We start from the raw sequence: 26,611 nt of genomic DNA, 5'->3' as shown, positions 1-26,611 counted from the left end.
GGCGTGCTCCCGTCCTGCTCCCGCGTCTGCTCGTCGGCACACGCGCCCCGAGCGCCTGCTGCGCCCGGCACGGCCCTCACCGCGAGGACGCGCGGCTGAAGGTGCCACCGGTGTCGGCCCTCGCAGCCCAGCAGGGGAAGGAGAAGCGTGAGCAGCCACGAGGCGGGGCGCTGTAACGAGGACGCCGGCGCGTTGCCATGGGGACTGCGGGAGGCGGGGGGAGCGCCGCAGCGCGGGGGGCGCGGGGGGCGCTGGGGCCGCGCGGGGAAAGCGGAGTAGGTGCTCGCGAGGCAGGGCCGGAGCGTGCCGGCCAGGGCTCGCTTCCAGACCTCGGAGTAGCCGGTCGTGGCCGGAGCCGGGGTGTTGTGTGAGAAGGCTTCACGTCAGGCAAGTGAGGTGTGAGGGCCATTAAGTACGAAACAGGAGCCCACTGAAGTAAAGTTTGTGCCTTTATATGCTTTTACGAGGGGCGCCATCTTTCAAAAAGTGAACGAATCCATTTCCGGTTAAAATACTTATTACTAAATGAAGAAGAATGCTGGAATTGTAACTGCGCTTGTAGAGACTAATCACTCCGAAGTCATATGTCGCCCTTAAAACATGAATTTTTCGCCTAAAGCAACCTCTGTCGTTCTGTTCGAGGGCGCCCGCAGCTAGGGCTTCTCTAACTCGGCTAAAAGTGGAGGCTCGTTCCGCTCAGTAATCGCCACGCTGGCGTCACGGCAGGTGCCGCGCAGCCCGTCTGGGGGTGCTTAGAACGGAACCTTACGCGCTCACGGTGGCAGCCTCCCGGCAGCACAGAAACTCTCTGAAGTTTACTCCTTAGCAAAGATACTGTTCAGTGCTCTCTGGATTTGAAGGGAACATAAAAAGCTCAATCAAGAGTCTGCTTTTTTTTGGGCTTCCCTGGTGGCGGAGTGGTTGAGAATCTGCCTGCCAGTGCAGGGGACACGGGTTCGAGCCCTGGTCTGGGAGGATCCCACATGCCGCGGAGTAACTGGGCCCGTGAGCCACAACTACTGAGCCTGCGCGTCTGTAGTCTGTGCGCCGCAACAAGAGACGCCGCGATAGTGAGAGGCCCGCGCACCGCGATGAAGAGTGGCCCCCGCTTGCCGCAACTAGAGAAAGCCCTCGCACAGAAACGAAGACCTAACACAGCCAAAAATAAATAAATTTAAAAAAAAAAAAAAAAGTCTGCTTTTTAGGAGGCAAGTAATAACAGCCTGATAAAAGTGATGTTAGGGGCTTCCTGACTAGTCTCCCTGCATTGCCCTGGTCCCTTCAAAGATGTGTGTCTGGCTACAGCATGGAGAACGTTTTCAGAACCCCGTGCGTTACTGAGTGCTCTCAGGGTGAGAAGCAGCTCCGGTCTCTTCTGAGTCTGGCCCTCGCCTTGCACCACCAGGCTGCCCCCTGGCTCTCTGCATGCGGTGCCCTGCCCTGCCCCCCTCCCCGCGGAACCTCGTTTCTTTCCTTTCTGTGAGGCTAACTTATTCTTACCCTTAGAACCTGCGTAAGCCTCATTCCGTCCAGTCCCGGCCAGCTGGTGCCTTTTACCCTGTATTGACTCGTGGCCCCTCCCCTTCCTGAAGTTTATTCTACGCACGTGTGTGAGAACAGATTGTCTCTCTCCTACCGGACTGTAAACATTGCCCGGGCAGGGACCTTGTCTTTTCCTACTCACTTCTGTGCTCTCGGTATTCACATGTCTAACATAGTGCCTGATGCGTAACAAATGTTTAATAATAAAGACGGGTGGACGTGAGAACGAGCGCTTGAGTGTTTACGGCATAAATTCTGCGGCACCCGAGGGCCACGTCGAGCACCGCAGGAGCTCTGTTCATTCAGACTGTGCCCCTTGGATGTTCCTCAGTACTTTGCAGTTTTGAGCAGTTTTGTCATTCTCAATGCCACTAGAGTCCCGTTAGCCCTTTCGGGTGGCGCACAGCGTGATGTCAGGAATTGACCCCCTCAGCCGTTCGGCAGACGTGCGCCCTGTCGCACTCTGTGCTCGGCACTTAGGGCCTAGTGGTGAGTTACGGGGCGCACCCAAAGTGAGCTAGGCCTGTGTAGGAGGAAGACACGTGGACCAGCTGTTTCGGTTAGCAAGGTGGGCGCTGGAAGGCCGTGGGCCCGTGTGTGACACGCGAGGAAGAGCCACTGCATCTCACGCCGGAGGGGCCTTGCAGAAGAAGTGATATCCGAGGGGGCGGCAGAGGGGAGTTTCTCAGAGAGGGGCATGAGAAACAGTGTGCACGCGCACGGAAGCGAGAAACACCCGCACCTTCAGAGAAGAGGAAGCAGTCGGGAACGCGGGGAGAACAGCGAGGAATAAGGCTGGAGGGGTGAACGGTTGTCAGACCCCAGGGACTTTGATGACCTTGCACTTATGCAATAGGAAACCTTGCAGGAGTTCAGACAAAGGAGGACCGTCATCACACTGGCCATCCAGAGGCTGCAGATGGAATCAGTAGGAAGCATAGTCTGGAAAGATGTAAATACAGTGGGAACTGACAGTGTTCACGTTGGACCTCAGTTGAAAAATTAGAATAACCAAAAATAAGATTCACAAGCAAGAGCAGCTTACTAGCATTCGATTAGGGTTTCTTGAAATACAGCTGCTCTGCTGGAGATCTATAGGAATGACTGACTGCACCGTGAGCTCAGAGTTCATCTCAGCGGCCTCAGCAGAATGATAATTTTAAGTGTGTGCTAAAGAGCAGCTGCAAACAGTGCAGTGCAAACTGAACCTCCGGGAAACCGTAACAGCCGGCTAACCAGCCTGGCATGTTTCTCATGTAACGAGAAAATCTTTTAAGTGCAGATCTTCCCAAGAATGGGAAATACAGAAAGAAGCTGATGTGCAGATTGTTCTCAGTCTTGAGAGTAGTGGTCGCAGCCGCAACCCGCAGGACCAGTTTCAGCAGGGTGCATGGCGAGCCGTATAACTTAGATCTGAAGCCACAGATGCACTGGTCTCGTTCCTCCCCACAGGCTGTGTGTGATGTGCTTTCATTGTCTACAGATGCCACAGAGGGGCCGGGGTGGATCACGTACAGATTTAAAAAGCCAACAGGCAAAACATTTGTTGAAGGTAAATCAAGTTAGGAGCGATCAGCAGTTACAAAAATGCTTTTTTCCCCCTTTAGAGCAAACAGTTGCCTGCTTGAGAGGTCATGAAGTATTTTTTTCTCCTAAATAAATTATAATTACCGGTTCTGTTGGTTTTACACCTAGACAGGACCACAGTTGGAGGTTTATGTAAATCCTGCTGTTTTGGTACATTTCAAAGTGCCAAACTGAGTATACCTAGTATACTATGGAACTGGGTACACACAGTGTACCCAGTACCATAGTAGCATCCTACAGTCTCTAAAAATGCTGAGTTAACTAAGTTGGTTAAAGCGCTACAGACAGAATATGTTGCGTCCAAAAGATGACATGAATTTTCAATATAAATAGGGTCTGTTTTATCTCCATATGCTGTTTCTTTAGCCTAAGAGAACTTTTATTTGCTCACAGTATGTTTAAAGGTTTATTTAAGCATTTAAGAATTCAATGATGAATTCCACCTTATCCTTTAACGTTTTAGAGTTGTAAAAACTGATGCCTTTAGGACTGAAAAGTGTAAGTCTTAGAAAAAGCAATTTTCAGACATGTTCAACAGCCATTATAAGCCTTCTGTGACAGTTAAAAACAGTTCTAATTAGCTTGTCTTCACTTTCAACTGCGATCAGGTATTACTTTTCCAGGTGTACCTGTAAGACTTTTCTGTCATGTCTCAAAATTAGAGGCTTTAAGAAAGAAGAAGAAAAAAAAATTTTTTGGCCCAGACTCACGTGATATAATTAAGGCAGTTCTTGGGGGTAAACTAGAACTTTGAAGTTAGCTTGACTTCAGCCTATCGTATTTTATATGCCCACACTTTTAGGGGAGCATTTGAAGCCACTGAGCTCTGAAAACACACAAGACACAGAAGACATGTATTGAGACATAAATATATTTGCCCCCTGTCTTTCAGTTTCTTCCCACCACCTTTCTTCCAGTGACCCCTCTGTTTGGCTCTTCTTTTCCAGGTAGCCCCCTTTACTAGCCTCTCCTTTGGAGGAGTAATTACATTATGGATAATCCCTGGGTGCCCAGGAGTTTAGCGTTGGTGAGACTAACAGCTCCCTGGCAGCTCTGCTGCAGCCCTGAGCCCAGGCTCACCACGCACACAGCTCTCGGGGGAGCAAGCAGTAAGCACACACGCACCCGAGGTGCTAGAGTGAGGTAGCCGGGACCCGAGTGGGGCAGGCAGCAGTGCAGACAGCTGGGATGGTTGTGCAGAACAGCAGCAGGCGGTTATGTGTTTCTGGTCTAAGGAGTTCTAAGTCATCTTCCTTGGAGAGTGATTGTTTAACGGTTTCATTGTCTCCAGCTCACTGATTCTAAAAACTCAAATTAGCCGGCATATTTCACCTGGAAGAAAACTAGCTAGAGGTTGCCGAGTGGAATAGCATATCAACAGCGTGCTAGCAGCGACTGACGTTTTACTTGATGGCTGAGGACTAGCGTAGTGAGGAACTGGACATTTCCACGGCAGGTGTGCTTCATGTGGTACTGCCAGCTGTTTGCCCCTGAGAAGTAGCTTAGCTGTTTCCGAAAGAATGTATGTGTGTGTGCGCGCAAGTTTCTAGTACTTAAATACTGTTTATTAAACCCCATAAATCCAGAGCCTGTGCCCCCAGAGCGTTTATGATTTGGTTAAGTTAGATAATACAAGTACACCTGAAATAAAACAGTTATATTTGGGTCACGGAGTATTGGCAGTTCCAGGCGGGATGCACTTGTGGAGGACCATGAAAACTGCGAGTTTGGATGTCATGCAAGAGGCAGGTACTTGCTGTATGTTCTAGACCAGCACACAATAGGAGGCAGTGGGATGTTAAAAACATTAATTAGGCAGTTGAAGAAAGATGAATGTAACGTCATGACCGAAGTGATAAGTGCAGTATCCGTGAGGAAAGGGTTTTTTTTTTTTTTTTTTTCCAAGACTTATTTCAAAGAAATGCATGGATTATTGTGGGAGTTTGGACATTAGGGATAAATGAGTAAAGAGGCAGGTTCTTAGGGCTTTAAACCTGGGTGAGTGGGCCAGGGCTGTGGGCGTTCAGTTTTCACGTCGGCACATTTGAAGAGTGTGGACGAAACTGTGAAGGGAGCTGGGCCGGAGGCAGCGGTCGGTCTGGACGTCTTAGAGAGGACATTGCCGCTGGTCACAGCGTTGACGGTGAAGGCCTGGGGAGCATCCGGTGTAGAGAGGCTTACGGGGAGCATGGACTTTTAGCCTTGTAAACCATTACCATTGCTTAGCAGTGACTGAGGTATTTGCTTGACTTAGAGGATATGGCCCATCCCATTCTAGGAAAGCTTATCTGAAAATCCAGGCTTAGAAAAGAAGATACATTAAGGAGTAATTGCATTTAAAAGGACTCTTCGTTTTCAGCAGGATTCATCATAAAGTTCATTTTAAATAGCTGAACTGGGGACTTCCCTGGTGGTGAAGTGGTTAAGAATCCGCCTGCCAACGCAGGGGGCACGGGTTCGAGCCCTGGTCCGGGAAGATCCCACATGCCGCGGAGCAGCTAAGCCCGTGCGCCACAACGACTGAGCCTGTGCTTTAGAGCCTGCGAGCCACAACTTCTGAGCCCGTGTGCTGCAACGACCGAAGCCCGTGCGCCTAGAGACCGTGTTCCGCAACGAGAAGCCACCGCAATGAGAAGCCCGCGCGCCGCAACGAAGAGTAGCCGTCACTGGACGCAGCCACAGAAAACCCACGTGCAGCAACAAAGATCCAACGCAGCCAAAAATAAATAAACAAATAAATAAATTTAAAAAATAATAATAAATTTTAAAAAATAAATAGCTGGGGTTAGTAATTTAAAAGAGAATATGATTTACCAAAATTTGGTTAGCATGCAGCCTTAGGGCTGTACTTATTGAGGCACATGTATTCAAATAATACCTTTCATCCATAGCAAAAGATGCTATCTCAAAGATTGCTAATCAAATGAAAAATTGTTACCAGTAAAAATCTTTTCAGTGGGGAAACGTTATTTTTTTTTTTTAAACGTTATGTTTTAAATAACCATTTGTGCATAGTTCCTGTGGCAATAAGACTTTGACTATATGTGTTTTTCTACACTGTTTGATTATCTCTGACAGTTCCTTTTCTCCCTCCTACTTTATAGGTGTATTTAACCCGAAAGGAAGGATCGTCTTATGCTTACATTTCCTGGAAGTTTGAATGTGGGTCAGTTGGCCTCAACGTAGATAGCATTTCCATTAGGACAAGTAGCCAGACCTTTGAGACAGGAACAGTACAGTGGAAATTGAGATCTGATACAGCACAAGTAGAGCTGGCGGGCGGTAAGCATTGGACTGGAGAAGTAATCGTGAAGTGTGCGTTCAGCACTCTGAAGAGTGATTGTGCTTATCTGAGATGTAGTTAAGAGTTTTCCTTAGCCTAGAGTTATTCATACTGTTGCAGTAAAAAAAAAAAAAAAATTAAAAAAAATATATTTAAGTTAAAACCTGTAGTTTAACCTCATTAATAGTAGGGCTGATGTTTTTTATTGTGAAACACAAATGGAAGGAGAAAACATCATTTCTTTTTTCAGAGGACACATTTCCTCCATAAAGAATAATTTGTATTTATTTTTTAAGGGTAGATTTTTACCTATAAGGCAGGTATTTCAAATGCATTCCGAAACTACCTCTTTATGTTCTTACCAAAAGCAAAGTGTTAATTTTTTTTTCTCCTCCAACAGATAAAATTCTTCGCTCCTATCATGATTTTTCTGGTGCCACTGAAGTTATTTTGGAAGCAAAATTAAGCAGAGGAGATGGTGTTGTTGCTTGGCAACACACCCAGCTGTTTAGACAAAGCTTAAATGACCCTGAAGAAAATTGTTTGGAGATAATTATAAAATTCAGTGACCTTTGAGAACCTGAACATTATAGAAAAGCTGGCAATAATCAAGGACATAGCATGTTCTAAAGTAGTCTCTTGGTTCCCTGCATGCTTAGATGGCAGTGTTCTACCCCCTGCTAGCATATTTCCTTGTTGGCTATCCATCGTGTTAACCCTCATGAAAATGTATCTTTTTACTGTGGACCCTAATGAAACCTTGAATTAAAAGCTTCCTTCCATATGTGACTCTGATTTGGAGTGAAGTCTTACTGCCCCACTATGAGATTTTAACCTAAAAATTGTAAGTATGGTTTTAAAAGTAAAATGAAGGTATTCATGATTAAGTGCTATTCATGATTATGATGAAATGTTAAGCTAATAATAGTAATTTGACAGTTTCTGATCAGGCATTAATTTCTCCGTAAGTAATTGAAATAGATTTCCTAAGATTTTTTAATTTTTAATAAACGTGAAAGTGTAGTATTTCATAAGTTATAGAGCATGAAAATTTTTATGATTGTAAATACGTAGGCATTTAAGAAATAAAATGAATTATTTTGCGTTATATCTTTTTAGTGATTACTTTGGCTAAATAAAAATCATAAGTATGCTAAACATTGAAAACCACTTGAATAGACAAGAATTATGAAAACGGTTAACACTGCATAAATTCAAAGATACATTATAAATCCATAATATGTGGACACTTCTGAAAATGCTTTACTTTTGAGTTTACTTTTGAGTATTTTTATCTACCTCATTGAATAAAATGTTTATTCTTGACTTTGAAACTATGTAACTGGGATGATTCAGTGTGTCTATACTGTATCAAGAGTTTTCGTGTGTGTGTGTGTGTGTGTGTGTGTGTGTGCGCGCGCGTGTTCCATGTAACCTCTCCAGTTAAACTTAGTGAACATTTATGAAGTGTTTGTGTGCACCACGAGGGATGCGGTGACGAAGACGACCACGGCCCCGCTCCCTAAATGCCTTTGTCATGTTCTGCAGAGCGAGTTCTCAGCTCTCCCGGCCAGAAAAGTACGTTCTCAGACATTCTCACCCTGTGCAACTCACTAGCATGTTTACATGCGTTGTGAAATATGTACTGGAATTCTGAAACAAAGGTCTTAATGTTTTCTTTTTAATCGTAGTCCAACTCTGCTGAGGATCACCTTCTTGCTAAAAAGTTACACTTAAAGGTAGCTTGTGCGTCTAAATTTATTAATACGTCTCGAATATTAGAAAATTCTCTGGAATTCTGAAACTCTTAAGTTAATCATAGCATCGTAGAGTGGCCAAATGCGTGAAATTGGACAGCCTTGTCTCCTTCGTGTCTTGAAGTGCCTGGTTTTGGCACGGTGAGTATTTGGGTGATAAGTGGAACAACACTCTTCATGAGAAAAACTGGAGCTTGACAAGCACTCGTGTTAAAGATGGCAACAGAGATAAACTGAATGTACTTTATCTGTGAAAAGGAAACATTCTAATTTTTACTGTGGCTTTAAGCAGAAAGTTCAAATGTCCTGTATTTTTACAGAGTTGAACTACTGAAGAGAAAAGCAGTTGCACACTTTTCTTAAACGTGTTCCTTGAGAGTTTCAACCTCAGGGTGCCTGACACACGTTAATAGATATTTTATGATACAGACAAGTTTGGCAGTAGTACAGAAGGTATGAGACAAAGCAATTCTCAGTAATGTGTACGGCGTAGTGAGTAAACCAGTCAGGCAAAAAGTAACTGAGGCAGAGATGGGCTGATAGTACAAACCCCCTGAATAAACTGGCCCTCATATTAGCTGCCTTTTATAAAGCAGTCATCGGAGATCTTTTTTTTTCTTTCTTTCCAGCTGAAAAATTGTAATTAATTTGCAGGTTTTTTAAATTTATCTCGATCAAAACAAATTTCAGAATCCAAATATACGATACCAAAACTAGACCATTTATATTTTGTAGAAATTAATAATAAGCCTCTCTCTCTTAAAACCTTTACAAGATACACATCTAAACTACAAATGCTTGGGGCAGTGGTTTCAAAAGTGTTTGTTATCTCTGAACCAGTGGCATCAGTATCACCTAGAGACTGTGAGAAATTTAAATTCTCAGTCCCCACCTCAGACCTACTGGATCAGAAACAAACCTCCAAGTGATCCTGGGATCTTATTGTAAAAGCCCTCAGTCTGCGGTGACTCCAGGGTGAACGCAAAGCGCTCGGGGGATACCTGCACCAGGCTGCAGAACCACGGGCTGGTTGGTGAGCCTCTGCCTCCCTTGCTCACTGTCTGAAAGGCTTTATACCTTGGCGTCCTGACGAACTTTACAGACCGTCTGCTTTCTGTTGCAGTGTTGTTTTTTTTAAAGTAGGTCCTTTGCTGGAAATCACATTCTCAAGATGAACAAGAAGTTACATCTGATGTTTTGATCACTTTAGAAGGAAAAGAAGTGCCTTGGATTAAGGGAGGGCTAGAGAACACGGTGTCATGAATTTGGGGGTAGGGGGGTTGTTAGAGATCCTTTAATCCAGACCCCTCACTTTTTCCCTGAGGAAGCTCAAGCCCGGAGAAGGGCCTGTCTGAACAATGCAGTGGATTAGTAACACAGGCAAGATTGACTTGTACACTCAGTGTTCCCTTCTACCGAGTTGCAGGGTTGTAACACAGCGTTGTAATTCTATAGAATTCTAGTCCTGTGTGTGGGCTGCTGTTGTATTACATGTTTCCTGAGTACAGATACTTTGGTAGGAATGTTCAAGTTGAGGAGATACTAAAACTGATGTTAGAGCCAGTTATTTTTCTAACTATAGTTAAGCTTTCCTGGAGAGTAAATGTATTATAATTTGATAATAGATTACTATAGATATATATGCTTTGGTATTTTTTTCTCTACAACACAATAAATTGTGTTTTGATTTTATAGTTCAAGCAAATACGCTTTTTAAATTTATTTTTATTGAAGTATAGTTGAGTTGCAATGTTGTGTTAATTACTGCTGTACAACAGTGACTCAGTTTTATATATTTATTTTTATATATACATATATGTGTGTGTGTATATATATATATATATATGCACACACACCTTTTTCATATTCTTTTCCATTATGGTTTGTCACAGGATATTGAATATAGTTCCCTGTGCTGTACAGTAGGACCTTGTTGTTTATCCATACTATATAGAATAGTTTGCATCTGCTAAACCCAAACTCCCAATCCATCCCTCTCCCACCCCCCTCCCCCTTGGCAACCATCAGTCTGTTCTCTATGTCTGTGAGTCTGTATTTGTTTCATAGGTTCATTTGTGTCATATTTTAGATTCCACATATAAGTGATATCATATGGTAAAGCAAATACCCTTTTTTTTTAACATCTTTATTGGAGTATAATTGCGTTACAATGGTGTGTTAGTTTCTGCTGTATAACAAAGTGAATCAGCTATACGTATACATATATCCCCATATCTCCTCCCTCTTGCGTCTCCCTCCCTCCCACCTTCCCTATCCCACCCCTCTAGGTGGTCACAAAGCACTGAGCTGATCTCCCAGTGCTACGCGGCTGGCTGCTTCCCACTAGCTATCTATTTTACATTTGGGAGTGTATATATGGTCTGTCATACAGAGTGAAGTAAGCAAATACACTTTTATAAGCTGCAATCAAGGTGGTATTCCTTCCTAAAGTACTCATGGGAAGAATAAGGGTAAACCACACAAGTCATGATTGGTTTTATCCCCCTTAGGATGTATTCAGTTACATCCTTTATATTGACCAAACCAGTGCTTTATTTCTGATCAGAGATTTAGAATGGACCTACACTGATAGTGGCCACCTTTTGAGTGTCTACTAGGTACCAGTGACTTTGGTATCTCGTTGGATCGTAGTGGCACTGTATAGTAGGTAGTATATCTTGTCCCCATTTTATAGCTGATGAAACTGAGAGGCTGAGAGTCAGGTACTTTAATACCGGACTGTCTAACAGCCATTTCCCATTCATTACACCCCGACAAGTGAAAGCAGACTCAGAAGTTGAGACCTTGCTCTATTTCCTTAATTTTCTAAAGACTTGATCTGAGATCAACAAAATTGTAGCAGCAACTAGAAATCCATAAGTGAGCCATAAAGGGTCTCCAAAGAGCTAAAATAAAGTCTAGCCACGAAAGCCCAAATTCTTTACTGTAAGAGGGCACTTTGGGTTGTCACTCAAAGTCTGTTGTTTTCCAGTTTTAAATGTTTAGATTATTTAAGTCATTTTTGTTAAAAATTCAAACAAGACAGTATTATGAATTAAAAGTGCTGCCTTCACGCCCCACTCCTCTTGTACCATTTTCAGAAGTAACCACCAAAACTTTTACATGTGTCTTTCCAGGGCTTTTCTGTAGATTTTGACATTCAAAGATATATATGCACACACACAAAATCAGTATTCATGTATTGATATTTGGTTTTCTTCTTTTTACGTAAATGGGAGAGTATTTTCTTCTTGTATTCTTAACAGTGTGCCGTAGAAATCTTTCCATGGTCAGTCATAGATCTGCCACATTCTTTTTAACTGCTCCATAGTATTCCTCAATTTATGCATTCTTTAATTTACAGATATGTAGGTTTTCCCCCTTTTTCTTGTTATTGCAAATATTGCACTGAACTTCTTTGCACGTATGTCCTTCACATAGAATACATGCAAAGATATGTTGCATTTTAATATTCATTTATTTATTTATTTATGGCTGTGTTGGGTCTTCGTTTCTGTGCGAGGGCTTTCTCCAGTTGCGGCAAGCGGGGGCCACTCCTCATCGCGGTGCGCGGGCCTCTCACCATCGCGGCCTCTCTTGTTGCGGAGCACAGGCTCCAGACGTGCAGGCTCAGTAATTGTGGCTCACGGGCCCAGTTGCTCCGCGGCATGTGGGATCCTCCCAGACCAGGGCTCGAACCCGCGTCCCCTGCATTGGCAGGCAGTTTCTCAACCACTGCGCCACCAGGGAAGCCCCGATATGTTGCATTTTAAATCTTACCGCCCACCCACTGTCAAACTGCCCTCTAAATGAGGTACACCAATTACACACCCCACAGTGGTCTATCAGGGTGCCCGTTTCCAGTTACACACCCAGCAGTGGTCTATCGGGGCGCCCGTTCCAGTTACACACCCCGCAGTGGTCTATCGGGGCGCCCGGTTACACACCCCGCAGTGGTCTATCGGGGCGCCCGTTTCCAGTTACACACCCCGCAGTGGTCTATCGGGACGCCCCTTCACTCCCATTCTCCCCCAAACTGAATATGGCAGTTGTGGTAGCCAGCCTCCAATGATCCTCATCTCCTGGCTTCCACGTCTCCGTGTTGTCCCTTCCACACTAAATTAGAGCTGGTTTGTGCCCGGTAGAATATCAGTGACCGTGTGTGTGCTATGTCATGAAAAGCCTTGCTTTCCTGGACCGCTTGTTCCGGAGGAGGCCCACGGCCGCGCCAGGAGGCCTCGAGCAGGTCTGGAGAGGAACCGACGGCAATCGAAGCCGCTCCTCCAGCCCCATCAAGCCTTCAATGACTGCAGCCTCGTGAGAAGGAGTCACGCACGTTGGACCTGCCCAGCCAAACCACTACTGAATTCCTAGTGCACAGGAACCAGGAGAGCTAGTGAGTGGTCTGTTGATAACAGCATGAGATTACTGTCTGGGACTGAATGTTGGTGTACCCTCCCCACACCCCAATTCATATGCTGAAATCCTAACCCTCTCCCCACACCCCCTGCAGTGTGATCTGTGTGAGGGTGTGAGGAGGTGGGGCCTTTGGGAGATAATTAGGTTATGAGGGTGGAGCCTTCATGAATGGGATTTGTGCCTTTGGGAGGAGAGAAGAGAGCTTGCTTCCACTCTGCTCTCCAGCTGTGAGAACCCAGGAAGAGGCCATCCTTAAACCAGGACGAGGGGAGGGCCTTTGCTGGGAGCCCAGCCTGATCTCGGGCTTAGAGCTTCCACAGCTGTGAGAAATAAATGTTTGTGGTTTAAGCCCCCTAGTCTATGTAATTTGTTACTGCAGCCCAAACTAGTACAGTTAATTAAAACAGCGTTGCTCTTTTTGCTGATCCGATGGATGAAAATTACCTAGTTTTAACTTCCATTTCCTTGATTACTATGAGATTAAAATTTATCATGTTCATTAGCCAGTTTTGTTTCTTACCTAAATGTTCTATATATACAGTCATCCCTCGGTATCCACAGGGATTTGGTTCCAGGACCCTCCACAGGTACCAAAATCCAAGGATGCTCAAGTCCCTTTTATAAAATGCCATGGTATTTGCACATAACCTGTGCACATCCTGTGTACTTTAAATCATCTCTAGACTGTTTATAATGCCTAATACAATGTAAAAATGCTATGTAAACAGTTGCCAGTGTGAGGCAAATTCCAGCTTTGTTTTTTGGGACTTCCTGAAATTTTTTTTTCTGAATATTTTTTTTCAAAGAAATGATTTTTATTTTTTTAATTTACTGCTTTTATTGAATGAAGGAGTCTTTAAATTCTATAGTACTTTACAATTCTCAAAAGTCTCACACATGATTTCATATAATCCCATAATAACCCTTTTTTTACCCCCTACTCCTTTATTGCCCCTCCCCCTTCCCCCTTCCCTCTCCCCAATGGTAACCAGTAGTTTGTTCTCTGTATCTCTGTGAGCCTGCTTCTTTTTTTTGTTTTATACACTAGTTTGCTGTATTTTTTTAGTTTCCACATATAAGTGATATCACACAGTATTTGTCTTTCTCTGTCTATTTCACTTAACATAATACCCTCCACGTCCATCCATGTTGCTGCAAATGGCATTATTTCATTCTTTTTTATGGCTGAGTAATATTCCATTGCATATATGTGCCACATCTTCTTTATCCATTCATCTGTCGATGGACACTTCGGTTGCTTCCATGTCTTGGCTATTGTAAATAGAGCTGCAATGAATACTGGGGTGCATGTCTCTTTTCAAGTTAGTGTTGTTGTTTTCTTCGGATACATACCCCGGAGTGGGATTGCTGGCTCATAGGGCACCTCTGTTTTTAGTTTTCTGAGGACCCTCCCTCCACACTTCTCCACAGTGGCTGTACCCATTTACATTCCCACCGACAGTGAGGAGGGTTTTTCTGAATATTTTTGGCTCACAGTTGATTCAGTCCACAGCTGCGGAACCAGAGGGTACGAAGGGTGACTGTGTTTGCCTGTTGGGTGGGCTCTTTGTTTGAGCATCACCTTTAATCCCTGACTCTTCCTGATCTCTTTCCTCCATATCGGTTTGTGCTTGTTTAATGCCTGGGACATTCTCTCTATCAAGATTCCTAATTATAACTTGCCCAGAGGTCTGTTCTGTTAAAGAATTATCCCCACTTTCTTCTGGATCATATCACATTGTTCATCTTGTTTTCTGTTCCATGTGGTTGGTTTTTCGTAAATGTTTGATGGACTGTATTTATGACTAAGGACTAAGCAGATAACTACCAGGTGGCAGGCCTGGGTTTCCTCACTCAGGGAGGCTGTTGATTGGCAGGTCTCTCCCTTGGTTGGGAGACTGACTGCACAGCTGACCGTGTAAGTGGTGGGCATGGCCAGTCCCCAGCGAGCCTCACCCCATCCCTCCCTGCTCAGTATTCATTTGTTTCAGGGATTTTCTTTTCCCTTTATGATCTCATGGTTTATTCTATTTTTTTCTTTTTGAAAATATAAGCAGGAAAAAACATTTCCCCCACTTTCCATCACTTCAGACACTGTACTATGCTACAGATTCTGTTTTGCACCTCACCTTTTTCACTTGCCGTATTGTGGCACTCACTGTGTATTTTTTTTATATTGGAGTATAGTTGATTTACAACGTTGTGTTAGTTGCAGGTGTACAGCAAAGTGATCTAGTTAGACATAGACATACATCTATTTTTCAGATTCTTTTCCCATATAGGTTATCACAGAATATTGAGTTCCCTGTGCTACACGGTAGGTCCTTGTTGATTACCTGTTTTATATATTGTAGCGTGTGTATGTTAATCCCATCTATGTGAGTATTTTAAAAGCTTCCTTATCCTTTCTACAAGTGCATAATATTTCTTTCAGTGCACAATAGCTCACGTTTTGGGCTGTCCCCGGTCTTATTCAACCAACAATTTGAAATTATGTTATATTTACCATAAAATCTGGATTTCAGCTTACATCGGAAAGTTAGGTGCTGTGACAACACCGCACGCACAATGGCAGCAGCTGCGCTTTCTTTAAGGCAGGACCTGTATCCCCATGATAAGGGCCGTAGGGACCATAAGCCCGCACCCCTGCCCAGCTCTGATGCTGAAGCCTAGGGTCAGTCAGTCACCTTTTGCTGTAATACTTGCACTACTTTTTTCTTAGAGAAATAATCCCCTGTTCCCGTCTACCAAGATTGTAAAATCAAAGATAGACTACATGGATTGCATATGGTTTTATTTATTCATTAATTCACTTTTACCTACAGTCAGTTTACTCATAGAAGTTATCTGCCAGTGTGCGTGTTGAAGTTCGTGCCGGCCCTGAAGGAATGTACTATTTTATTTGTGCATATTTTACTCAAGTTTAAGGTAATTGCTTAATAGTACAAGTTGCTTAAAGCAGAGTAATTTGATACGTTGAATAGCTTTAGGAGAGGTTGTTGTCTTTGAGTTTTCAGGAACTTAGGATCCATCAGGAAGTCAGCTAAGATGGTAGGAGTCATTTCTGATGTCAGATACAAAATGTAGGTGACTTAATTTTTATATCTTTTTAAAAAATAAATTTATTTGTTTATTTATTTTTGGTTGTGTTGGGTCTTCGTTGCTGTGTGTGGGCTTTCTCTAGCTGCAGTGAGCGAGGCTACTCTTCGTTGCGGTGCGTGGCCTTCTTATTGGGGTGGCTTCTCTTGTTGCGGCGCATGGGCTCCAGGCGTACAGGCATCAGTAGTTGTGGTGCGCAGGCTCAGTAGCCGTGGCTCGCGGGCTCTAGAGCGCAGGCTCAGTAGTTGTGGCGCACGGGCTTTGTTGCTCCGCGGCATGTGGGATCTTCCCGGACCAGGGCTCGAACCCGTGTCCCCTGCATTGGCAGGCGGATTCTTAACCACTGCGCTACCAGGGAAGCCCAATTTTTATATCTTTATTTCTATAATCCCCGACTTCAGTCAGTGTTCTGTGAGACAAAGCTCAGTTCTCACGACTGTCTTTGACAAGGACCCTTATACTGAATAATTTACAGAATGCTTTATAAGTATCATCACTGCATTTGGAGGAACTAGCGCCGCAGAGTGGCTGGCCCCACTGTAGCACCCTCACCGTTTAAAAGGATCATCGTGAGCATCCAGAGATTTTTTTCCAGGTTTCCCACACTGTTACTTGTTAATACGTCAGTTTAAAAATATTTTTAAATACAGGGAAGTAGAAAGAATGATATAACAAAACCCAGTGTCCTCTCCACTCAAAAGTGAAATACATTAACGTTTGGTTTTTCTTGTTTTTTTTTTTTTAACATCTTTATTGGAGTATAATTGCTTCACAATGGTGTGCTAGTTTCTGCTGTATAACAAAGTGAATCAGCTATACGTATACATATATCTCCATATCCCCTCCCTCTTGTGTCTCCCTCCCACCCTCCCTATCCCACCCCTCTAGGTGGTCACAAAGCACCGAGCTGATTTCCCTGTGCTATTAGCATTTGGTTTTATTTGCTTCATCTTCTAATGAACATCTGAACAGCCCTTAATCAGTTGAAGGCCTTGTGGGTCCCCTCTACTCGCTCTCTCCCTTCCCCACAGGCAACTGGAATCAGGAATTTAGAGTTTATTTATTGCATGATTTTTAAACTTTTACTATATGCATATATTTAATAATATATAATATTAATTGTAGAGTTTTAAATCTACATAAATAGTATTATAAATAGTACATAATGTTCACTAATTCGCTTTTTCAGTCATTTTCCATATCCATGTTGAAACATATAGATCTTAACTATCTTAACTGCTGAATCCATTCCATTGTTTAACGGTATCACAATTTATTTCTCCCTGACCAACCTGATGGGTGTTTGTCTTGTTCTCGGTGTTTATTACAAGCAGTACTTACAACCAGTGCTACCTGTTTCTCCTTGTGGATAAGTGCAGTTTCTCTAGGATATATTCCTAGATATAGAGTTGCTGACTCACAGTCTATGTATATTTTCACATTTATTGCCAGTTTTTCTCCAAGATGTTTATGCCAACTTACAGTACTATTGGCAGTTTATCCCAGTTCCTGCTTGTCTACATCCTGGCCTACACACAATATTGTTAAACTTTATAACAATATTCTTTTTTCTGAAGTATAGTTGATATACAGTGTTGTGATAGTTTCGGGTGTACAGCAAAGTGATTCAGATATGTGTGTGTGTATACATTTATATATTCTTTTTCAGATTCTTTTCCATTATAGGTTATTACAAGATATTGAATATAGTTCCTTGTGCTATACAGTAGGTTGTTGTTGTTTATTTTATATTATATATAGTAGTGTGTAACAGTTAATCCCAAACTCCTAATTTATCCCTCCCCCCTTTTCCCCTTTAGTAACCATGAGTTTGTTTTCTCTGTCTGTGAGTCTGTTTCTATTTTATAAATAAGTTCATTTGTATCATTTTTTTAGATTTCACATGTAAGTAATATCATATCGTGTTTGTCTTTCTCTATCTGACTTAACTTCACTAGTATGATAATCTCTATGTCCATCCATGTTGCTGCAAATGGCATTCTTTCATTCTTTTTTATGACTGAGTAATATTCCATTGTGTATATGTACCACGTTTTCTTTATCCATTTCATCTGTTGATGGAAATTTAGGTTGCTTCCATGTCTTGGCTATTGTAAACAGTGCTGCTATGAACACTGGGGTGCATGTATCTTTTCGAATTAGAGTTTTTGTCTTTTTCAGATATATGCCCAGGAGTGGGATTTCTGGATAATATGGTAGCTCCATTTTTAGTTTTTTAAACCTCCATATTGTTCTCCATAGTGACTTACATTCCCATCAGCTAAACTTTATAACTTTTGCCATTATGATCTGTGTGAAATAGTATTTTGTTGCTTTACTTTGTATTTTTCTGATTACTGGTGAGTTGGAGTATCCTTTTACATTTATTGATCGTTTGAGTTCCCTGCTCTGCGATTGCCTGTTTGGATATTTTGCTTCCTTTTCTATTGGATTCTTTTGTCCTTTTCATACTGATTTTTAATTCTTTATATACTGGGACAGTAATCTTTTGCCTGTTTTATATTTTACTCCATATGTGTTCCATCTTTTAAGTATGTCAATGATCCTTTGCCAGACGGAAACAACACAACAAAGAGCCATCTTCTCTAAGATCTGTTTAGGAAGATAACAACCTTTGACTTATACCATTTTATAAGCCCTAAAGCCAGTCTTACTAGAAAAGAGCTTTGTGGGAAGAACAGGGACAAAGCTGTATCTGGTGGCAATTAAGAATGGTGTGTTAGATCCCTGGTGTTCTTGAAACATAACACTGAATGAAATTCCATGTGTGATGGCAGCATGCTTATAATTTGGAGAACGTTTAGGCTTAGAGAAAAATAAATGCTTGAAAATGAAGGCATTCTCATGCTAAATTCTTTGGTGGAAAGAAAACCTGTCATCTGAAATGTTATGTTATCCCTTGCAGATGTAAAAGACAAAAAAAAGCAAAGAAGGCCTTTGATCTTCACTTAATAAATATGGAGCCATCAAAGCTCTTGTACTTCTTGTAAACTTAAATTTGAAACAGATTAAATGCTAAGGCAGAATGATGGCAGGAAAACTTTGTAAAGTGAATCATGAAGTAGTTGAATTTCAAAAAAAATTCATGGCTGAAGAAATGAGTGCTGTAATTTCAGTTGGATTCAAATCATCTCACAGGATAAGGAGTGTCGGTACCGAATGGTCGTGCAATCAAGTCATGTACCTTTGCCACTAGGGAAAATTAAGGTATTTTTATTAATCAAATACTATACCCTGAAAATGCCAGGTGGCAGAGGAGCTGTCCAAAAGGCACAGTGCAAACCTAAGTACCACTTTTTCCTGTCCACATGAATGGGAACGGGCGTCGACACTGAGGCGTTGCCAGGTTGCAGTGCTGCCCGACTTGCCGGCGAGGGGCAGGTGCTGTCCCTCCTGCCCTCCTCCCACTGCTGTGTAGGGCACTAATACCCAGTCCCACATCACCAGGAGCTGCAGGGATGCCTTGCTAACAAGTAGGCCTGCATATGAAACAATCACTACTTTTAAAATATGTTTTCAGTAGGAGAATGGAAACAGTCTGCATTTGATTTCTCAGACTCTCCACAGCATAATTCATAAATCACGGTATTTTGGGGAAACTTTTCATTTTGATTTGTGAATACAAGTTGATTATTTTTCTCAGTTTGAATGCAGTGTTGTGTTTAAGCCTCATTTTCTGAAAAAAAAGTATGATTTTGATTTCACTGAAGAAGGAATGGCGTGCAGATTAAATTATACTGTTTATGAAATAATTCCTACTTTAAACTATTTGTGATGTATTACAATGGGAATATATAAATGGAAACAGGAAGAAAAGAAACGGCAATTTGCGTGTTTACTGTTTCTGCTATTTCCCTTTTGTAAGAGGCATGCCTTGCGCAGAACATAGAATCTTTCAGGCAGTGTCCCCAGAGTGAGGGTTGTATCACACATCTGGGGGCGGTGTGCGTGTGTGTGTGTGGGGGTGTCACTTAAATACAGATTCCTGGGCCTCATGCAGGCGATATTAAGTCAAAATCCTGGGGTTGAGGCTAGAGAATTTGGTTTATTCACAAGTCCCTGACTCTTAAATGGACAAACATTTGAGATCTGCTGTTCTAACATAATGCTCTCATTTTTATGATGAGGAAATTGAAGGTCAGGGAGCTTAAGACATTGGTCCAAGGCCACACAGCAAGTTAGGAATTCTTTACCCACTGCCTAGTATTCGGAAGCCTCTAACTGTTGCTAACCTGTCTCATTCTCATTTTTACCAAGATTTTACTAACGTGGAGTTATTTCATTTTGTTCTTTCCCTTGCGTCATTATGTGCTAGCTGCTTTTTTTTTTTTTTTTTTTTTAATTTAATAGAAAAGGAATTTTTTTCTTCTGGTTCTCTTCTCTCAATTCTTAGAGCAGACCAAGGTTACCTCCAAAGGGAGAGGGGTGGGAGAAAAGAGAGAGAAAGAAAAAAAAAAAAAAAAAAAATGGTGCTCTAGATTAACTGAGCCTACTTCCTTGCGTCCCCTTTCACTTTGAACCCACTGCAGTTTGTCTTTTACCCCTCACCTTTGCTGAAAACACAAGATGGCAAGCCCCTTAATTCCGGGAACCATGTGCCATTTTATTTTGTTACCCTTACTATACGTAGCACAGCACCCAGAAGCGGTATATTGTAAGAGGCAGCAAAGGATAAGCAGATAAACTCCAGAGTAAAAGAACCCCGAGTGGACTCCCTGCCTCTTCAGGGAGCTGCTACTCTGCGGATATAGTTATATATATAAATATATAGGTTTATAAATATATAAATGTGTCCTGGTGGTTTTGCCCCAGGACACACTGTCAACATTTTGCACCCCTTGGGCTGTGGATTCATGGAAGATCTGCTTCTCGGCTTTTCTTTATCTTTCCCTGTGGGTAGTGGTCTCCATACATTCTCCCTTAGTCACCAGGACTGGCTCTCTCTCAAGCCACATTCTCTTTCCTTTTCTGATTGGATCTATCAGCATAATCCTAATTGGCTTCCTGTTACCCTAATCAGTCCAACAAGTGCTCATCTATCCCAATGGGTGTTATTATGATTATTTAAATTAAAATCTGTGGTTGAAATAATCACTGGGACAGTCTGACAGCTAGTGGCACATACCACATCCTACAATTTTTTTTTTTTTTTTGTCGTGGTCAATTCTTACCCATCTTTCAGTTCTCTTTTACCAAAGAGATCCTTTATCCAAGCTCCATTCTGAGTCTTCTTTCTAATTTCTCTATTTCTCTTATAGAAGTGAGCAGATCTCATAGTTTCCCTGACCCACCGAGGCATAGCTGACTCCCAGAGCTGGACCTCATGCTCACACCTCAGAGATGTCCGAGTTCCTGTCCACGCAGCCATCCCACTGCCATCCTCAAACACAGCCGTCTCTACAGTGGGAACCTTCTTAGCCGCTGGGTATGAGCCATGTTGATGTTCGTGACATAGTTGATTCAGGCCTCCCATAAATATTACTGACAGCCTACTCTGTATTAGGAATTATTTTAGGTATGGAGGCTACAGCAACAAATAACACAGACAAAACTCTGACTTCATGGCGTTTGTATTATAGAGAGGGAGATGATTTTTTGTTTGTTTGTTTGTTTTTGGCTGCATTGGGTCTTCGTTGCTGTGTGTGGGCTTTCTCTAGTTGCGGCGAGCAGGGGCTACTCTTCGTTGCGGTGCGCGGGCTTCTCATTGCGGTGGCTTCCCTTGTTGCCGAGCACGGGCTCAAGGCGCGCGGGCTTCAGTAGTTGTGGCACGCGGGCTCAGTAGTTGTGGCTCATGGGCTTAGTTGCTCCGCAGCATGTGGGATCTTCCCGGACCAGGGCTCGAACCCGTGTCCCCTGCATTGGCAGGCAAGATTCTTAACCACTGCGCCACCAGGGAAGCCCGGGAGATGATTTTTAAGCAAGATACACACACATATTTAGATAGCGATATGCAGAGAAATAGATATTTAAATAGTGATAAATTCCAAAGAGAAAGAATATTATTTTACCAGTACACAATATTAGGCTGGTGAACCAAGAGTGACTTGCTTACAATGAACCTAACTGACTGCCCAGCCTCCAAGCAGAATGACTGGCAATTTGGCGTGGCTTTACTGACTATCCGCACCTCTATCTGACCGATGGCGGTTACGAGGAGGACACACTACCATCTCTCGCTGTAAGGGTTGAATAACTTAGATTTTGCACAATTCCTTGAGCTGGCTGCAAACATCCCCCCACATCTGTGTGTCCTCGGGATAAGCCTGATGCACCTCTTCTCTGTACAGTAGACCTCACTCTCCCATCTGCTGTGTGGGTGATGTTAACTGCAGCCCCACACGTTGAAGGACCAGCCGTTGGCTGAGTGGTACAGGACCGAACATTGATTAGGAGAAACAGGGCAGCAACACAGTGCGTATCAGCGCCTCTCCATCTCTCCCTGGACCAAATTTGCTCCTGTGCTTTGGCCTCACCAAGATCTTGTCAGCTCTAGCGCACCCACTTTATCACATAGTCGTATAGCTTTAACTAAGTTCCTCCTGAGTCTGTGTTATTGTGTGATACATAGAGAGAATGCCACCATTTCAAGAACGTGAGAATTGGAGATGTTTCCTATAAAGCGTTGGCATTGACACTTGGATATAATAGGACTTGATGCATGCCAGCGGTCATTGTAATTGACCTCCCCTCTCCCTACAGGGCCAGGCCTGGCCAAACTGTGTCTTCTTCCAGAATTTTGGCCTTGGCCACTCCTGTTTAGATAGCTTTCTCCTCATTCATGATTTTGCTTCATGTTTATCACCTTTTGTAAACTTGCAGTTATTTTCAAAAATGTAGCAAGAAAATCAGAGATGTTGAAGAAATTTAATAGAATGCAGTAATATTTAATTAACTAGAAAGCAATTAAAATTTGGGATTTTTTTCCCTATAACTTTTTCTTATTATACATTCAAATGGAAAAAATTAAAATACAGATAAGCAAAAATCGAAATTCGCCTGTAACCCCATTGCTCAGAGATAACCACTTTTTAGATTTTGGTATTTGTCTTTATATAAATAAGGATACATATTTTAAAGTTCATGTATCTGTTTTTTTTCAAAAACAGAATTTCACTATACATCATGTTTTATATATTAAATGTTTGTGAATCATAATGTGCTTTTCTTTATTTTTTATAATTGCATAGTAATCAACTGTACAAATGCTCTGTCATTTGAAGCACATCAATCTCTTGTTGGATTTTTAATGGTGTGATTAGTTTGTTGTTTGGTTTTGATTCTTGTCAGCTTTTTTAAGAGAAAGAGGTACATGAAAAGAAAAGGCAGCTCGTAGCAAAGATTTCCCCCCAAAATCAAAATACCTATAACGTGTCCTGAGACGATACAGATCAATCTAGTTTCCCAGACTTTTAGTAACATCTTAGTGATGTAACCAATTCATGGTGACCATTACAAGGCACTGAATCCCTCCCTTCCACCCTACATACCGAGTGCTAGAGTGGGACCTGAGGTGCCAGCACAGCCTTCAGGAAGCTGCTTAGCTCCTCAGCACAGGACTAATAGTTTTGGGGACACAATATTTAAGCATGGGTTTTAAAAAGACATTTTTTTATTTAGTCTTGTATAAATTAAATCAGCCAGATTTTGTGACACATATGTCACTGGTACAGAGATGTTCTTTAAATTCGAATCTCAAATTTATTAACTATCTAAACATAGAGCATCAAACATACCATTTCCTAGTCTTCTTGTTTCCCACTTACTTATCATGTACTTAAAAAAAAAGATGCAATTTTATTGCTGATTCTCATGTAACATAAAGATAAACTGAACATCATAAGAATTATAAAGGACTTCCGTGATCTGTGGCAGATATATTTGGCATTGCTGGATGACAGTCATTTTGAAGAGGAAGTGAGAGTAAAATAGAGACTGGGGAATTCCCTGGTGGTCCAGTGGTTAAGACTTGGCACATTTTCACTGCCGACCCAGGTTCAATCCCTGGTCGGGGAACTAAGATCCTTCAAGCCATGGATTAATTAATTTAAAACATTTTTTTAAAAGACCATAAAAAATAAAATAAAATAGAGGCTGATGGCAGAGTACAGGCCTGGTGGTCCTGGAGCTGTGGCCTGTCTACAACAAAGCATAGACGTGGATACTCCCGTTCTTAGAATTCTGAGGTCCACGTTGAGCTGAATACACTGGCCTCTGTGAGCGGTTTTAAAGAGAACGGCAGGCTACGATTAACTCAGGTGTGGCCCCCAATCTCCTGACAAGCTGCCCACATGGGCCAAGTTTGAACCTATTGACTGTAGATTGATAAGATGTAGACAAGTTCTTTGTAGAAGAAAGTAAGATTTCAAAGATACAGCTCTTGTTCTCTCTGACCAGTATTCATTAACAGAAGGTAAATGTGGAAAAATGTAACTCACAGATGACTTCTTTCAAAACTAATCACTGCATAAATTATGGTAGGCACCATTGGGAAGAAAGGACACATACTTCGGATTCTTATAGTTAATCAAATCCATGCAGCAGTCATTTAGATGAGCCACCATCATCTTAAACTGAAGGTATTCTGTCTCGACCCAAAATCCAACTCCTCATCTCCAGGTGATTCCCTTTCCCATCTTTCCTATTTCTGTCAATAATGCCACTTTATCACAAAACTTTATCAAGTCCTTCTTGTTGATAATTTTTAAGATGTTTAAAATATTTAAAATATTTCTCTCTTCCACTCATTTGTTTCTAATCCCACACCAGGACTCAGGCCCTCATCCCTTCCTAATTGTTTCTGTGCCTCTGGTCTGTCCCTTTTCTCTCCCTTTATCTTTCTAAAACATATCATCAGATCAATCCCCAGTTCAAAGTTGCCCTTGATTCCCCACAGATTTAATTCCTGACACATAGTAAGTTTTTAAGAAGTGTTGAAAGGGGACTTACCTGGTGGTCCAATGGTTAAGAATACACCTTCCAATGCAGGGGGCGCAGGTTCAATCCCTGGTCGGGCAACTAAGCCCATGCACCACAGCTACTGAGCCCGCGTGCCACATGCTGCAACTGAGACCCCACGCAGCCAAATAAATAAATAAATAAAATTATATTTAAAAAGCTAAATAAATATAAATAAATAAATAAATAAAATTATATATATATAACAAAAAGAACTGTTGAAGGAACTCAATGATTGGTTTCCAAAATGTGAGGTTTCAGTTTTGTTTTAGCTTAAACGTGTGATTCACTAAGCTTGAACTCGTAACTACGGAACTATACTTCTTTCAGGTTATTTTCACTCACAAATATTAAATGAGGCACTGTAAAACAATTGTTGACAGTGAAATAAACTAAGGCAATTAAAGCTTTACGGACACTTCTATCTTGTGAAATAATTTGGAGTCACAATCTAACTTGCATGTCACTAAAACTTGGATCCTTCACAATGTGTGTCTTAAGGTGATGATAGTGATTTTCATAATCCTCACTTGCAAATCCTCCTCATTATTTTCTCCATCACTGCGTATGCTCAACCCTTCTTCCCATTCTTTCATTTTTAGACCCGGCCAAACTGCCAATCATCTGTGAGCCACTCATAAGCAAGACCATCACTAAACAGGACTGCAGGGTTAGGGGTTTTGGCTTCTGCGTAAATGTCTGTAAATCAGCTGAATTCACTGAGCATGTGGAGTTGAATGATTTCACGTGGAAAAGAAGTTTTGCATGAAATGCTCAGTGTTTGCATTTGGAGTGGAAGTGCTTCCTCATCTTCCCCATCCCCCCATCTAGGATTTGCAAAAGTTGTGACGATTTAACTTTAAGCAAGGTTTAATAAGAACTTCAGATGAATCGGAGAGCCCATCTCAAAATGATACATATAATCCAAGTTCACAGATTGAACAAAACCAATGAGTTGGTTGAAACAGTTCCTAGGGTGATTCTGGTGTATCATCTCCCCTCAGTTACCCCAGTTCTTTAGCAGAGCTGGGTTTTAGAGCCCAAAATATCAGCTGATAGGAGAGTGTGCTTTTTTCTCTCAGCTTAATTTTTATAAGTCCTCCTGAAAGATGCACAACTTGCTGATTAAGTGCAGGTTATCATTTTCAGTCACTGAAATGAAATGAAATGAAATGAAAATGAGTGACACAAGGTAGATTAGCTAGGTCTACTCTGGCTGATACTGGATGAATCTGAATAATTAACTCCGGAATGATTGACTGTAATATGCATATTTCTTTCGGTCATCGTGGGAAGGTCTTTTTGCTCCTCCGATTGCACACTGTACACCTTCTAATTGTAGGCTGAGTGTCAAGTTGCCCGTGTTCCAGGCAGACTGGGAAGAATGTGGGCAGTTCTCTCATGTTTCAGAGTTATTTAAAACCTGTATGACTCTTTTAAGCTGCGGTAGGCTATTCTTGCCAATAAGCTAAATTTAACTTTTCTCTCAATGTGCTGGAATGATGTTGCTACTATAAATTGCTATTGTGTAGATTGGAACTTCAGAGAGTAATTATATGTGCAAAGGGCTTCAAGCCAACTTCTACTGCATGTTTCTTGACATCTTGCCTGCAGCCAGTGTGGTAATACTAGAAGTTACTTATTCTTCAGTACAAGACAACACCTGTAGCAGAACCTGCAAAGACCCAACAGCTACCACAAAACAAGTTAGTCCCTGCTGAAGTGGAAATCAGCAAGAATACATGACATAAAACGTGAAAAATGCAGGGACTTCCTTTGTATGCCTGCTGGTGGCCATTATTTTTAAAATCTTTTAAGGGTTATTTTAACATGGGGAGAATTGTTTCCTTCAGAGGGCTTTTATTTATTTATTTATTTAATTTTATTTTATTTTTGGCTGTGTTGGGTCTTCGTTTCTGTGCGAAGGCTTTCTCTAGTTGCGGCGAGC

General features: G+C 42.1%; 1 protein-coding gene across 4 annotated transcripts in view; it reads left to right on the top strand.

Moving 5' to 3' along the window:
* Positions 1 to 7,201, top strand: part of NGLY1 (N-glycanase 1) — a 55,359-nt gene extending 48,158 nt beyond the window's left edge. For 3 of the 4 annotated variants that reach the window (XM_059920453.1, XM_059920452.1, XM_059920451.1), the window contains 2 exons: positions 6,234 to 6,411; positions 6,813 to 7,201. In XM_059920453.1, coding sequence (XP_059776436.1) covers positions 6,234 to 6,411; positions 6,813 to 6,988 — 354 coding nt within the window. In that variant the 3' untranslated portion in view covers positions 6,989 to 7,201. The remainder of the gene's footprint in view (positions 1 to 6,233; positions 6,412 to 6,812) is intronic. The other variant, XM_059920454.1, reaches the window with a different exon arrangement.
* Positions 7,202 to 26,611: the final 19,410 nt, after the last annotated feature.

This window comes from Balaenoptera ricei, chromosome 4, assembly GCF_028023285.1.
Source record: "Balaenoptera ricei isolate mBalRic1 chromosome 4, mBalRic1.hap2, whole genome shotgun sequence".
Classification (NCBI taxonomy): Eukaryota; Metazoa; Chordata; class Mammalia; order Artiodactyla; family Balaenopteridae; genus Balaenoptera; species Balaenoptera ricei.
This window is presented reverse-complemented; position numbering and strand designations above follow the sequence as displayed.